Raw genomic sequence first — 17,054 nt, 5'->3', positions numbered from 1 at the left:
GTGCGTCAACTCGATCTAAATCTTCATTTAAAAACGAGAAAGGAGTCGGCGCCGCGCTATGGCTAAAGCGACTGCGGCGGGCCAGCGGCTACAGCGCCACCTACTGGGGCAACCAAGCCTCCGTGAGGAGTTACAGCTGGGAGGGGGGAGGGGCCATCTCTCAACCAACCAATGAGGAGCTCAGCCTGCGACGAGGTCAGCCAGGAAGTACAACCAGGGCCCCCCGGGTGGGGGGCCGTTGGGAGGGGCTAGTCGGAGGTCACAGCAGGTCGTCATAGTCGAGCATCTTGGAGTGCTGACGGCTCTTCCACAGCCTGAAGAGACGGAAGTCGAAGTACATCTCTATCATCTCCTTACCTGGAGAGAGAGAGAGGATGGGAGAGGGAGGGGGAGGGAGGGAGGGGGAAAAGATAGGGCCAGAGGGGGCCGAAGAGAGGGAGAAACAGGAAGGGGGGGTCGATAATTTAGCATTCAAAAGTGTGTTTAGTAGCGACAGCTGATCTGATGCCTTTTTTTAAGAGATGGATTTTATTTTGCTTAACTACCCGAGTGTTTTACTACTGGGTTTAATGTTGATTAGAGACATGCAAACCAATAATGAAATGCTTTTACAAGCACACAGCACGGCAGCTAGTCACGACAATATGACAGAGAGAGAGAGAGAGAGAGAGATTTTTACAAACCAACTTTATTTACATATTAGTTATGTTACATGAACATTAATAAAGTGCGATTTGTGCGTGTCTCTTCAGTTTGAGATAGCCTATCTTTTAAACATGTGTGCAAACAGCAAGTCATCCTCCACAACAGAACAGACAATGTTTTTGTAGCACCAGCGATTTTTAAAAGTGTCCACCTCGCCAATATTCTTATAAAATGTGTACTCTAGCCACAGCCTGGCCCTGATGTTGCAGAGCCAGACTGTGCGTGAATCCTGTCCTTCTTTGTTTTCCACACGGTTTTTTCTACTAATGTAGATTGCCATTTTTGCTTCCCCCGAGAGATAATTTAATAATTGCCACTTGTCCTTCCCTTCTTTTTCGTACTCAGCCCCCATGATAAAAACCTTCTCAGAGAAATTGACACCAAACAAATTAAAAACCAATGCTAAGAGAGTGTAAAACTGTGCGAGCCTCTTGCACTCAGAAAAAACGTGAAAAACAGTCTCACGGAGATTACAGAAAGGACACATGCTCAAAACAGCTGGATTAAGAACAGAAATAAAAGAATTGGAGGCGATGGCGCCATGTAAAATTCTCCACTGGAGGTCGGCAGTCCGCTTCTTGAGGGGGGGTTTATAAAACAACTTCCACTGTGGGCCGGGCCCATTGCGGCCCCCTAACCTGTTGGTCCACACGGTGGGGGGGCGGTTGCTCAGCCCGGCACGGTTGATGCTCTTCACACAGTTCGCATAGAGAGTCTTTTTATCAGCCCTGTTTACGGAGAGCCTATTTGGGCGACAGGGAGTGAGCAGGGAGCCTGTCAGCTCCCCTACCACGGGGCTCAGGTGGACATCAGGGAAGGGGTCAGCGGGGTCTGGTGTGGCTCTCCCTAGGTTGTAGTCCATCAGAAGTCTTTTTTCTTTGATAGACAGTCTCTGTCTCCAGAGCTCCAGGAGTCTCCCTGCCACTCGGTGTGATCGGAGGCCCAGCAGAGTGCCCAGGGCCCCAACATTGTCCAGCGCTGGCCCCACTACATCGAACAGCTGCTGTAGGCAAACAGTCCCTGAACTGCACAGTGCCCCCGTCAGGCCGGGAGTGGTACTGTTGGTGATGTCCAGCCTAGCCCCGTGGATTAGTGGCTCCTTCAACAACCAGTGCAGAGAGTTAGCTTCTTGACACGTTTTATGACTAAAAAGGGCCCATGACTTAAAAACACCCTGATAAAACGGAGGTAACCCACTTAATTCTAAGAATTTAGAATCAGTTAAAAACAGAGCAGTATCTAGACCCAGGTTACTTACACGTCTGAGAATGCAGCTGGCCACATTCCTCCATACCAAGTCTGTCGGACCAGACAGAAACTTTTGTAAAAACTGAATTCTAAAAGTGGCTGTTCTACTGGCCAGGTGGATGAGGCCTTGTCCCCCCTCCTCTCTAGATAAAAACAGCACTCCCTGTGGCACCCAGTGCAACCCATCCCAGAAAAAATCCACCATCTTTCTTTGAATTTGGGCTAATAAGCCTGAGGGAGGGTCAACACATGCAAGGCGGTGCCACAGTTGGGAGGCTACTAGATTGTTTAAAACCAAAACTCTACCTCTATAGGACATATGCGGCAGTAGCCATTTCCATTTTTTAAGTTTACCTTCCACTTTTTCTGTGACGTTCTCCCAGTTCTTCTGGGCTATGGTTTCCTTCCCAAGAAAGACACCAAGGTACTTTAAGCCATCCCTCTTCCAGGTCAAATTTTGGGGAAGAACTGGGAGACCGCCACGCCATTCACCGACAGCGAGGGCCTCGCTCTTTCTCCAGTTAACCCTCGCTTTCGATGTAGCTGTAAAGTCACTAATGATCCTTGTTAAAATGTCCACATCTCTTTGGTTCTTAGTAAAAACAATGACATCATCAGCGTATGCAGATAAGACAACATTCTCACTAAAACCAGGTAAAACCAGACCTTGTAGGTTGGAGCGTATTTTACTGAGGAGGGGTTCTAGGGAGAGTGCATAGAGCATCCCGGACAGAGCACAGCCCTGCCTGACGCCTCTGCACACTCTAAAAGGAGCACACAGACCGCCGTTGAATTTCAGCACACTCTCAACTTCATTGTACAACACTTTGATCTTGGCTATGAAACCAGCGCTGAACCCGAATTTTGCCATAACTTTCCATAGGAAGTTGTGTTCAACGCGGTCAAATGCCTTCTCCTGGTCTAGGGAAATCAAACCAGTATCAATGCCAATGGACTTAGAGACCTCCAAGACGTCCCGAATCAGGTAGACATTGTCTACCATGGACCTGCCGGGCACACAGTACGTCTGGTCCCGATGGATGGACTGCTCCATAGCTTCCCTCAGCCTGTTGGCAAAGGCTTTGGACAGAAGCTTGTAATCCACACAAAGCAAAGACACAGGCCGCCAGTTCTTTATGTCCTGCAAATTCCCCTTTTTTGGTAGAAGCGTGATGACTGCTCTACGGCAGGACATTGGCATGGAGCCGCAGGCCAGGCTCTCATTAAAAACATCCAACAAGTCTGCAGATAAAATTTCCCAGTACGCTTTATAAAATTCAACTGTCAGACCGTCGATGCCCGGAGCCCTCCGCCCCTGCATGCTCTGTAAGGCGGCTAGAAGCTCCTCGATGTGCAGAGGCCTCTCTAGTTGTAAGTTGGTCGCCATAGAGACCTGGGGTAGCCCACTGCAGAACCCCTCCAGTGTGTCCTTCTCCTCATACTCCGAAGAGTAGAGGGAGGAATAAAAACCAACAGCTCTCGCTCTTATCTGCCCTGGCTCCGTCAGCTCTTGGCCTGTGTCTGAGAGCAATGTGTGGATTACCCGCCTCTGTCCATTCTTCCTCTCCAGGCCGAAGAAGAAGCTAGAGGGAGCGTCCATCTCAGAGATGTTCTGAACTCGGGACCTGACTAACGCACCCTGTACTTTGGTGTCCAGCAGGTTAGCTAAAGCTAGCTTTTTTTCTTTGAGGATTTCAATATATCCCCTTTCTCCAGATGACTCACTCATCTTTTCCAACTCCACTATAACAGTCTCCAAGTCCTTCATAGACCGAGTGATGTCCTGTGAGACATTGAGGGTGTGCTGCTGACATAGAAGTTGAATTTGAGTCTTTCCATGGTCCCACCATTGCCTAAGACTACTAAAATCCCCCTTTGTCTGCCTAAAAACACCCCAAAAGAAGCTCAAAGCATCCTTAAACTTTCTGTCCAATGTTAAAATAGAGTTAAAGTGCCAATGTGCGCTTTTTGGCTTAAAATCTCTAATTAGAACATGACATACAACCAAGGAATGATCACTAAAACCGGTGGGCAAAATTTTACACATTTTAAGAATGTTAAAATGGTGCTTAAAAACATAAAAACGATCAAGTCTAGCTGAGGAGATCCTATTCTCTCTGAGGTGGGACCATGTGTACTGTCGGCAATCTACATGCGTCCTTCTCCACACGTCCACCAGGCCATGAGAAATGACCAGCTGCCTCAGTGCATGTTGAGAGGCTGGATGTGGCTCTGCATGGTTGCGATCTAATGTCTCATTTTCCGTGCAATTGAAATCCCCACCCAGGAATAGATAATCCTCTGAGTTGCAACTATTTAATTTATTTGTTATTTTTTCTAAAAACAGCTTCCTCTCTGTACCATTGGTTGGAGCATAAACATTTATAAAAACCACATTAAACTGTTCAAACCGAGCTTTAATTAAAAGCAACCTCCCCATGATGACATGCTCGACCTCCATGGAAACTGGAGAGAAACTCCTGGAGAAAAGGAAGCCCACTCCTCCACTGAGGCTAGTGTTGTGGCTCAGGACTACATCCCCTTCCCATTCCCTTCTCCAATCTACCTCATTTTGAGCACAACTATGGGTCTCTTGTAGAAAAAGGACATCAATTTGTTTTGTTTTAAAAGTCTCATAAATGAGTGCCCTTTTTTTTGTCTCCCTTGCTCCATTGACATTGAGACTTCCCATGCTAAAAAGCTCCGTCATGAGTGAGGTATTTAAAACAGAATAAAAAAATAAAAGTAGTGGAACCATTAGCTTAGTTAAGACACACATCAGATATTCTATGCTCGTTGCTGTTCATCTGCCTTCTTGCTTTCAGCACCAGTTTCCTGAGTCTGTACATTTCTTGGTCTGTAATGCCAGATTCAATTCTGTTGTTAGCGTAAAATCTGGCAGAAACATAAAATGCTGGAATATCTGGGAAATATTCCTCCAGCTTGACTCCTTTTGCGTTTTTGGTGTCCTGAAGAAAGGACTTAATTTTCTCCGGTGAATATGTTTTCTTTTGCTGACTGCAACTTAGCTTTTCTATGTGCACGATGTCACTGTCATCTGAGAGACTTTCCTCTCCACTGTCACTGTCTGTCTGTGCAGTCTGTTTTTTCCCAGTCAGCCTGTCTTTCCCCAACTTGCTTGCCTTTGAATCACTGCTTTTGTTTTTAGCCTTCCCTCTGCGTTTTGTTGCAGGCTTTGGCCTTCTTTCTGCTGCTTCCTCCTCTACCATCATCTCCTCTTCTTCTATCCGTTCCGCCCATGAGCTGCCCTCTTCATGCCCCTGCATCTCACTGGCTTCACCTGCCTCACCTTCTACCGTTTCCCCAGATTCAGCTGGTTTACCCAGTGAATCGCTGATATCACCCACCACTTTCATATTTTCCTCCCCACCACCTCCTCCTATTGTCCCTATAGTTTCCTCACCCATCCCATTTTCTCCCACCTTTTTGTGTTTTTCACTTAGTTTTTCCCCACTGACCTCACTCTCGCCCACTTCAAACTCAGCTGGTTTACCCTGTGCCTTGCTGATCTCACTCACCTCTTTCACATTCTTCTCCCCACCACTTCTTATTGTCTCTATATTTTCCTCACCCATCCCCTTTACTTCCATTTTTTTGTATTTTTTTGTTAGTTTTTCCACACTCACCTCACTCTCACCCACCTCCACCTCACCAATGTGCACTCCTACACCGTCCTCAGTGTCGCACACGGCAGTCCTGCTGACTGTCGTGCGCGGTGCGGCGATCGGCCCCCCGAAAACCGCACTCGGCCCCGCAACTGCAACGCTCTCCGTTGGCGTAACCGCGGCAGCGGAACCGAGCTCCGCAGAGATCCCCCCCCGCCCCGCTCCAACCGGCGGAGCGGCGGAGGTCGCCCCTTCCCTCCCCGGGCCAGGCGGAGCCGGCTCCCCGCGCCCCGGACAGGCCCTCACGGTGTGTCCCTCCACACCACAACCAAAGCATTTCATTACCGACGAGGAAGCGAAGATCACGTAGTCATAATCATCTACTTTAACATGAAAGCGGAGGTTGAGCTCCGCATCCCGATTGTTAAGTATCATATATATGTGTCTCCGGTGAGACACAACGTGTTTCATCAAAGGAGACTTAAACCCAGACAGGATCTTTTTCATCGGTGAGACGATTTTTCCATGCCTGGATAGCTCTCTACTGAGAAATTCGTCAGTAATAAAAGGAGGGACATTGGACAAGGTTATTTTTGTTGCCGGCTGCGTCAACGTTAGCACCTGCACAAACATTCCATTCACCGTGAGACCCGTCTCGACAACGCGGTTCACCTTCTCCACCTGGTCCAGGAAGAGGACTACGGCACTATTCATACGAGCGGCTGATTTCACGCTGCCATGCCCGACTACCTCTCCCACAGCCAGCCCGATGTCCTCCACGCTACACGGGAAACCGGCACCAACTTTGATGCCATGTTTCCTCGTGAGCTGAGCGAACTCGCCATTTACCATGGCGTCCACACCAGACGCCGACCGGCGATTACGCCGGTCGGCACAACCCCACGCACAAAACCCCAAACACCCCAGAAAACGAGTGTCAATAAACTAAAGTAACTATCACCAGTGCACTCTCGTTATATTACAAACAAAAAGGAATCGAGATTGAAACGCACACGCTCCTGACTTACTCACACAACTCGCTCCCAGCATGCAACAGAGAGAGAGAGAGAGAGAGAGAGAGAGAGAGAGAGAGAGAGAGAGGGAGAGGGAGAGAGAGAGAGAGAGAGAGGGTGTGAATAAGAGAGAGGGAGAGGGAGAGAGAGAGAGAGAGAGAGAGAGAGGGTGTGAATAAGAGAGAGGGTGTGTTATTGGTTTGTTATGGATCAATTGAGTGGGAGAATGCATAAAGCATAGGTAATGAGATTTTAATTGGAAAATAATTTGCGTGTCATCAATCAACTGACAGCAAGACTGATGAGGTGTATTCAGAGCTCATATAGTTTACATGTGTTCACACGCCTTTATCCTAAACACACATCCACACACCTCCACAAACACACACACACACACACACACACACACACACACACACACACACACACACACACACACACACACACACCACACACCACATACACTGGAACACATTAATGATTAATAATATTGCAAGAACACTGGGACGGTCAGGGAGAAAATAAATGCATATAGAACAGTGTTGGACTCTGTGTATGTGTGAGTGTGCAAGCGAGAGTGTGTATGTTTTCCTTGCTTAGGCTCTAAAAACAGAGGGAAAATCAATATAACCATTGCATGAGTCTGTTTGTGTGCGTGTGTGTGTGTGTGTGTGTGTGTGTGTGTGTGTGTCTTTTTGTGTGTTTATGTGCACTGTTTAATTTGCACTTTCTTTAGTTTTTTTCTTCAGTTGTTCTGCAATCACTTAAAGTGGAAACCTCTGAGGTTTTCATGTAAATAAAGGTCAGCTAAGTCACCATCTATAGCCAAATGAGGTCACATGGGGATTGAGCCTATTGCAGTTTTATGACTGTTGCAAACTGGTGGTCGTGGCTGGAATCTATGGGAACAATTACTGCTTATTGCCAAAGGTGCCGCCAAAGACAATAAACCGGAAATCTTTGCGATTGCCACTTTATGTGTTGTGCTTATTTGAGTACGAAACTGCACATTTAGATTATGTGTTTGCATGCATTTATGTGTGTGTGTGTGTGTGTACATGCGTGCGTGGATTCCTCTTACCTTGAGCCGACAGCTCTAGAGGAGATTTAAACTCCACAGAGTAGGGCCTCATTAGTGTCTTCAGGTTCTCAATCAGCTGTAAGAGAAAACAAACAGCAATGTTAGCATTCACCACCTGCTTGGTTTTTAACATTTTGCTAACTTTCAAATGGCCTTTACATCATCAACCCCCAGGTCGTCGTGTGAGCCCCATAAAAACGTCTAGATAACGGGTGGCAGCCACCTAGGTGGCGTGGGTTCACAGCCACACCATGTGATCTTTCTGAACTGTAAGAACACATCAACACATTTTTGTTGCCCTTTTATTGTAGAGTGAGATAGACAGGAAGGTATAGGAGATAGGGGGGAGGAATTGCAGCAAAGGACCACTGGCAGGAATCAGACCCCGGTCGCTGCGGTAATGACTGGGCCATAATGGTACACACTCGTTGGTACATACCCGTTGAACCACCGGGGCGCCCACATCCTAGATCTGTCATGTGGTGAAACAGAGTTTACGTGTGATTGACGTGTGACTCGAAGGGGGTGACAGGCGTGGGAGGGCATGGAAGGGATCCCCTATTAGAGACCAGTGGATCTTCATAGTGGAGCGATTTCCCATGGATGTTGTGCAGTAAGGAGTGGCCGTCCTAATCAATAAAAAAACGAATCGAACGTAAACGCACCTGCATAACGCCTGCTGAAAGCCATGACTCGTGTCATGGTAAAACTCTGCTACTCTGTATGTGTGTTGTTTGAAATATGTACAAGTTGACATCCTTGTTGTGTTGGTTCATTTGAAAGCTCTTCTTGCTCAAAGCCCTGTCACATCTCATTACACGCAACGTCTTTCACTCTCTCTCTCTCTCCCTCTCAGCCTATCTCTCTCTCCGATCCTTCGCTTCACCCCTCACCCTCTGGCCCCACCCCTCCACTCTAATCCCCCCACCCTTAGATGACCAAACATCCCTTGTTATGTGACTGGATGTGAGTGATGTCAAAGCTAAAAACGGCTGAGGGTTTTGGTTGGTTTCTTTGTTCGTGTTTTGGGCTGAGATGAGCAGAATGTCCCTTGGGATTCGCCGGCGAGGTGAGAACACTACGGGCAGACAGACACCTGGAGAACCGCCAACTGAAACGCTACTGCCTGTCATCGAGGCCAGCTTTCAGGACCCCAACGATTCACACGCTGCTCGGTGTTTGGTGAAGTAAGCAAAAAAATATGGAAGAAAAACGCTGCATCGTCTCGAAGTGCTTCAAAGAGCAAGGGGCCCCATGCACAGAATTATGCAGAGGCGTCTGCGCAGATTATTGGACAAACTAGAAAGTTTGAAATCGGTGAAGGCAGAGATTTCCCAAGTTGGTCAAACAGTGCGTTTCACAAGGGTAAGGGTTTCTCTGTTAATACATAGCATCTGTCCTGGAATTGTGCACACTTCAACAACTGATTGTCAATTTAGAATCATTTGAGTGTTTGTTTTATCCATTTATAATACAAAGGGAAAGTATTTACTCCTGCAAATTGCTTTTCAACCCTGGGCTGTTCATCTGGAATGTAAAGGAAATAAATGTAGCGCAGAGTCAGGGGGAAATGTCATCTCAAACCCAGGGCATCACACGGCTAATGGTGTGTGATGCCATTAGCCACATTTGGCTCCTTAACCAGACATAGCAGTAAAAAAAATGCTACATTTTATTAATAATTTAACATTGTATTGAGATCATGAACTGTTAGACATATGAAGTGCTCATTATTCAGTGGTTATTAATAGTATTAATTGTTATGGTGTGTTATAAATAGGAGACGTAATGAGTTGTTATTCATATATTAATAGTTATGGGTTGCTATAAATATGAGGTGTTATCAGTGGTTATTAAAAGTATTAATTGTTATGGGGTGTAATACTTATGAGGTGTTATCAGTGGTTATTAATACTATTAATTGTTATGTGGTGTTGGCATTAGTTATTCTTAGGAGGCGCCAGTCCGCATGATGCCTGATGAAAGCGAGTCCAGTTTATTGGAGGTGCAGGGAGTCCTGTGGTGGAGCTGCTTATTAATAGAGAGATGACTCACACACACACACACACACACACACACACACACACACACACACACACACACACACACACACACACACACAATACATCAACATAATCCAACACTCCTAAACACACACACACCCACACTTCTGGACACATACTCACACACTCCTGAATACACACTCACATCAACACACACACACACACACACACACACACACACACACACACACACACACACACACACACACACACACACACAACACACGCACACAAAAAAAACCACAAAAAAACCCACAGACAGACTTGCTCACACAATGCTGGAAACCCAGCGGACCATGCCCAGTATGGGGGGAGGCAGAAAGGCTAATCATTGTGTAAGCCTGCAATACTGAGCACACCTAAAAGGCATAGAGGTGCCTGTTTGTGTGTGTGTGTGTGTGTGTGTGTGTGCGTGTGTGTGTGTGTGTGTGTGTGTCTGTCTGTGTGTGTGTGTTTGGGTGTTTGGCACAAATGCGTTTGGGGAAAGAAAGAGGAAGCTGGGGATTTATCTGTGTGTGCGTGTTTGTCTGTTCAGTGCAACACACACACACACACTGATGTGATTATGCTGATGTGCGTAATGCAGCCGGTGAGCGCTTTGTTTTCGCCCCACTGTGCGTTCTGTTCCACCGTCGTCTTGGAGAGGATGAGGTCACACACAATGCTGGATTCCCCCGGGCAAGCCAGCAGGAGAGAGAGAGAGATCTGACGCGCTTACGACTTAGAACTTTTGTCTGCTCGCTTTGGAACAGTACGGAGTATGTGTGTGTGTGTGTGTGTGTTTATGTATGTATGTGTGTGTGTGTGTTTGTATGTGTATGTGTATCTGTGTGTGTGTGTGTGTGTGGGTGTGTGTGTGTGTGTGTGTGTATATGTGTGTGTGTGTGTGTGTGTGTGTGTTTATGTGTGTGTGGGCTTATATTTGGGTGTTTATGTGCGCCCCTCTATTAAAATGTTACTCTTTTATCGTCTGGGCATGGTGAATGTGTGCGTATGTACATTGTAAATGGACTGCGTAGCGCATTTCTAGGTCTGTGTGGCCACCTATACAGTATTACACTTTAGGCTTCACATTCACCCATTCATACAGCGACAGATGTGTCAACCATGCAAGGCAACAGCTATCTCGTCAGTGGCAGTGAGGTTTAGGGGTCCTGTCAGGGACACTTTGACACTTAGCTGGAGGAGCCGGGGATTGAAGCAGATAACCAGGTCTACCTCCTGAGGCCATGGTGAAAAATTGGCTTAAGTGTGTGTGTGTGTGTGTGTGTGTGTGTGTGTGTGTGTGTGTGTGTGTGTGTGTGTGTGTGTGTGTGTGTGTGTGTGTGTGTGTGTAAGAGAGAGCGTGAAGGGGCATGATAGTGGTCATTTACCCCCAAACGCCTTACCCTAACCCGAATATCCTAACCACTAGACTATGTGGACTACTATGTGGACTACTATGTGTTTCCTGGTATTATGCAACTCAATGACCCCCAGTGTGAAGGTTTGACTTGGTCGGAAAACAGGGGCAGGTACTGGTTGCCAAGCAACAGAGACTGACGACAACATTGGGTACTCAGTGTGTCTGAGTGGAGTGTGGACGGGCTTATTTTTGGGGAAACAGGGGTACTTAGTGGATTGATGGGATTTTAGGGAGCAGGTGTGTGTTTGAGCACAAGGGAGTGCAAGAACGCACGCACGCACACGCACACACACACACACACACACACACACACACACACACAACGTGATTTCTTCTGTACACCTGAGCAAACATCAACACCACTTTTTCAGGATTTACTTTGGTTTTATGATTTATTATTTATAAGGGGTCCAGGTTTTTCTGATTTTCTGCCGTACCAATTCCTGTGTTCCAAAGCTGAGGGAAACCGGATGAGGGTTATTTAGTATTGCCAGAGCCTTACAGACACGCATGGAAAGAGACTGAACCTGAACATCAGAGCTATAGAGATATATCTTTTCTTATAAGAGAGAAAATTACACCGATTTCAATGAGAGGGAGAGGGTGAAAGAGTGAGACTAAGAGAGTGGGACTGAGCATGAGAGAGAGTGAAACGTAAGAGAGATTGAAAAAAAGAGAGAGAGCAAATAAGAGTGAGAAAGAAAGAGAGAGCGAGAGAGATATAGCCATACTCCACAAAAAAGTTGCGGGGAAATAAGACATGATTGACTCCCTACCTATGGCCAGTAAACGAGTTTGCCTTGCGAAAACCTTTTTATATTTGCCACATTCAGTCTCTCTTCCAAATTTGCTGCAGACTAATTCGGAACAATTTGACCTGCTCGGACGCAGACGGACGTCATTGGCGGCTAAGACGACAAAGAGCCGCAGAAGGTACAGACGGTGTCAAAGCAGCGCTCTGGGAAACAGGCGGTGCTAATGGTGCGTGTTCACCTGTTAGTCATGATTCCATCACTGCCAATCTGAGCCGGCAGGCACGGCCATCCATACCCGTGATTCCCTCAGTCATTTGGGATGAACGCCAATTGTTAACCTTTCCCTCTAAAGGCCAAGGCCAGGCGTAAGTGGGTGTTAGTGGGTGTTTGGGTCCGCTAGGAAATCGGCTCTAGAGACAGAGCGGATGAGTACCTTCTCTCCGTTGGCGCTCCCCAGGACATAGCAGCCCATGATGTGGATCAGGTTAGGGTCAGGATTCAGCTTACTCATCAGACGACTCAGCTTCAACCAGAACCTGCACACACACAGCACACACACACACACACAGACCTGAGTCATGGGAAGGGAAGAGACCATTCGTATGAGTAATATTTGATTCATTCCTACACTGTTGGCACGGCTGTTTAGAGGAGGGAAAGTGAGAAAATCATCCATGTGAGTTGTCAAAGTAAAAGTGTGTGTCGTGAGATAGAGGAGTTAGATAGCTAGATAATAATTGATTCATCCTGGAGGTTAAGATAAGGCGTTACAGCAGCTCATATAAAAGTTACTGTCACCTTGTTCGTAACATTAGTAGAACTGCAAATGCAAGGGCATTCATCTGTGAAAGATAAGTGTTCTCGTAACATGTTGCAGGAACAAACGTACAAGTGCATCTGCAGCTTTATAAACTGGCTTTAGAACTACGTCATCCTAACTCAATTTAACTAGTCTTAGATAGATAGGTTAGACATTTTCTCTGTACATATATATAGTCCTTTAAGTGTCACGTTATGTCCTGTGGCTTCTGTTGTGATCCCAGATTTCTCCTTTTTTTTTATTAATAAGTACTGTCGTATTTCGGCTGTTTCTCTCAGCTGAGATACGACAGTACATGACTGTGAGAAACAGTCTCGGCCATGTTTGTAGTTTTTTGGGGGTTTGGAATGTGTCTGTGACTCTTACTGGATCATGTCGTCCTCCTTCTCCACCTTGGCGAAGGTGGCCACCTTGTTCTTCAGCAGGTAGAGGTGTCCAGGTCCCCCCTGATGGGCAACAGAGACACAGAGTCAGTCGTGGTATAACTCATATCCATATACATCATCTTCTCAGGGTTTCCCCCCTCTGGATTTGGGGAGTTTTTTGTTGCTATTTCGAGGGCTAATGGTGAGCGGGGATCGTAACATGTGATCTGTGAGCCAATTCAGACTGCAACTGTGATTAGGGGCTTAACTAATGCAATTGACTTGACTTGATCAAATCATTACAGTTTAAATCAAGAGTTCCCAACCTTTTTAAGCCTGTGACCCCATTGTAATGTACATGACCATGAATAAACCTCAATAAAAAGTGGGGACCTACTCACTCACCTGGCAGAAAATGAGCATGTTCCAGATTTTGCAGCCCTTCCTGTATGCCGTCAGTTTCTTCTCTATCTCCTCTGGGAAAGAAAGAAAGAAAGAAAGAAAGAAAGAAAGAAAGAGAGAGAGAGAGCGAGAGAGAGAGAGAGAGAGAGAGAGAGAGAGAGAGAGAGAGAGACAATGGGTCAATCGATCGACTCTTCTATAACTATTAAAGACACACACGCACACACATCCCCACCCACGATGGTAGCTTCAACTCTCACTAACAGTCGGTGTGTAACTCTTTTTCAGACAGAAACATGCTTGTAAACAATATGAGTCATCTCTCTCTAGAATAATCACCCTCACCCGGGGGTCTCCTCGACATTTACACTCTAAATTAATTTCCATTTCAAAGCTGAGGTGGTGGAATAAGAGAAGAAAAGACGGTGAACAAAGAGAGCCCAGACTGTTCTTCTTACCGATGATGTCATCAAACGTGGCGTGTTCGTGATCCTAAAACAAACAGATACAAGAAGATTCTTAATAAAAGTTATTCTACTGGACTCTTTTGAACATTACACTTGCATTTCAATTTATTACAATCATATATCTTATTTGATTGTAGATTGTTGCTAATGTAATCTTTTTGTGAAAGGTTAATTTATTCTTCTACGAAACATGAAGGTTGATTAAAATAATTACATGGTCCGCCATTAGTGAGGTCCCTTTTGAACTCATTACGTCCTTATATTTTGCATTAATTGCTTTCTTTGTGGAGGTTTCATGAAAAGTTGCTATTCTTACCTACCTACACCTATTATCTATGGTAGTATTGCCATTGTAATTATTAGTTTTTACGTAATTACGATTTTCAATGTGAAAAATGTCAGATCAGCAAATGTCAGCAAACAGATTTATTTTGCCAAATCGTTTGAATCGCTTGAATTCTGCAAAACTTCTGGTGTGGGCAGAGCAAAAAGGATGTCGGCCACTCACGTAGAGGATGGGGATGACGGAAGGATCCTCCCGACGAATGATGTTGGGGACGTACTCCGCCTTAGGCACCTTGGAGGAGACCAGCTGGAGAGGAAACAGTTGGAGACCTGATCACCTACAGACTTCTCTGCTCTCGTGTCACTCATCACTTCAGGATTTACTTAGTCCCACAAATCAGACTTTAGGTTCATATCAAATGGGAATGTTATATCATTTGACATAGCAAGTTCAGGAGTATCAGGACCACTGGATCAGAAGTTCTGCCATAACATTGTTTGACTGCTGGATCTTAAGTTGCAGGAAATGCAGGAACACAGACTAGACCGTAGGGATCCAATTGCGGACATCGATGAAAACAATCAGCATGAAAACAACAGAGATTGGAACAGCAGGATATAAAATGTCCCAATAAAGGAACAATAACTGAACAGTTTTAATAAAGTCGGAACTGAATGTGTATGTATGTGTTTGTGTGTGTGCGTGTGTGTGTGTGTGTGTGTGTGTGTGTGTGTTTGTGTGTGTGTGTGTGTGTGTGTGTGTTTTTCAGTGCATAGCGGAGCTCACCATGATCTTCGGCGGGATAAAGTCATCTCCTTCGCAGGCTACTTTCTCGGCCTCCCTCTCCTCCTCCCAATCAGCATCCTCACTCAGCCCTTCATCAAGGGTCCCTGTAGACTCACGCAGTTCCCCACCTGGTCACACACACACACACACACACAGTTTTTTAAGCATGCACAAACACCCTTGTAAATGTGTCCATCATGCACGAACAAAGACACTTACAGACGTGCACACAAACATCATACAGGAGATGAAAGTAAACAAGATCAGAGAGAGAAAAAGCGCGAGAGAGAGAGAGAGAGACACACACACACACACACACACACCCACAAATCTAAAGCAGTGCACCTGGGCTCTCACAGAGAGAGGAGGGTGAGATAGGGACATGAGTGGGCGGGAGTCAGAATGTGTTAGACCCCAACACATGTGTGTGGATCTGTATATGACTATATTTGTATATGCATTTGTATATGTGTGCAGAAATGTCTATTTGTAAGTGTCTGTGTCTGTGTCTGCGTGTATGTGTGTACGTCTACGTCTAGGTGTATGTGTCTGTGTACGTGTACGTGTAAGCGCGTACAGCCACACACACACACTCACTGTCCCTGGAGTCGTGCAGGGAGTCTGGCTTGACAGGGGTGGGGTCGCTCCAGGATCGGCTGAAGCTCTTTGCGCGGCGTTCTGCAAAGGCTGTCGGGGGAGGGGGTGAAACGTGCAGAGGTTAGCACGCTCAAACCACCCGTGCACGTTTCCAGCAGCCCGTGCTTCGTCGTGATATGTTGACGTGTAGCACGTTCTTGAGTAATGAAGCACATGCTTAATGGCCGCTGACCTCATTTAAACCTACACATGCGTTCCTCATCAATTGCACAATTTGAACCTAAAGCAGTAAAAGATAAAGTGATGAAACTAATAACTCACAGCTACTGCTAGTTAACAAGCAGAAACGCACACACACACACACACACACACACACACACACACACACACACACAGACAGACACACACACACACACACACAGACACACACACACACACACACACACACACATACACACACACACATACACACACACACACATACACACAAACCCACTTTGGACTTTCACACGACGGCTTCCCACCATCCTCAGATGCTTCCGGAAGTTTCTGCAGTTGGAGAAGGTAGAGAGACAGAGATTATCAATGAGAGAGCAGGTAGAGAGACAGAGGAGAGAGAGAAGGAAGAGAGACAGAGATTAACAATGAGATAAAGAGGGTAGACAGAACAAGATTAACAAATATGAGAGTGAGAGAGTAGAAGGAGAGGAATAATACAGTCCAATCGAAAGCATATTTAAAAGCAAGATGTGGAGGTTGTGAGGGATTATGGGACAGTAGTGTTTGAAGTTATGTTAAATTGCATTAAAAGCTCTTTACACACAACTGCTACAGGAAAGGCGATTTTAAGTGCATGTGGTTTGCAATGCTTCAGAGCTGGACAAAAATGACCATTAACCACAGCGGCATTCTGAACTCATATTCCATGAAAAACCCCTTCACCTCACTGCAGCAACACTGAATAATGGTCAGTATTAAGTCTCTCTCTTCTCTCTCCCCCTTCATCTCTCTCCCTCTTCATCTCTCTCATCCTTTCTCTCTCTCTCACTCTGTCTCTCTCCCCACTCTATCTCCCTCACTCCCTCCATATCTCTCTCTCTCATTTCAGCAAGGACCATGGCATTACTAATGACATGCAATCATTTGTTCAGTTTTGTTGTTGTTTTGTTAACTCCCGTTGCCATGCAAGCTAGTCGTTGCAAAAACACAGCGAGAGACCATGAGCTCATATAATAACAACAGATTATATTATTCATGATATAAACATTAAACTAGTAATTATAAATTAATCTGGCCGTGTGTCTCTTTACTGACTGTACTGCTTACTTTGCTTTCCTACATCTCCTATTCTCTCTCTCTTGCTTTTTGGCTTTCAATGTAACTCCTTTTTTCCCCTTTGTGTCCTCCCTCTCTAGCTTTCATTGTGAGACATTCA

General features: G+C 45.9%; 1 protein-coding gene across 1 annotated transcript in view; it reads right to left on the bottom strand.

The window, feature by feature from the left end:
- Positions 1–259: 259 nt before the first annotated feature.
- The window catches only part of LOC307082415 (NMDA receptor synaptonuclear signaling and neuronal migration factor-like), a gene marked incomplete at both ends in the record, with an annotated part of 38,594 nt that continues 21,799 nt past the window's right edge, over positions 260–17,054 (bottom strand). The window contains 10 exon segments of the mRNA XM_079745974.1: positions 260–357; positions 7,674–7,749; positions 12,330–12,432; positions 13,083–13,162; positions 13,487–13,557; positions 13,942–13,975; positions 14,459–14,542; positions 15,023–15,150; positions 15,620–15,709; positions 16,116–16,168. Of these exon segments, the coding sequence (XP_079602100.1) occupies positions 260–357; positions 7,674–7,749; positions 12,330–12,432; positions 13,083–13,162; positions 13,487–13,557; positions 13,942–13,975; positions 14,459–14,542; positions 15,023–15,150; positions 15,620–15,709; positions 16,116–16,168 (817 nt within the window).

This window comes from Pollachius pollachius, assembly GCF_949987615.1.
Source record: "Pollachius pollachius genome assembly, chromosome: 1".
Taxonomy (NCBI): Eukaryota; Metazoa; Chordata; class Actinopteri; order Gadiformes; family Gadidae; genus Pollachius; species Pollachius pollachius.
Note: the sequence above shows the minus strand (reverse complement) of the source record. Positions and strands in the feature narration are given on the sequence as shown.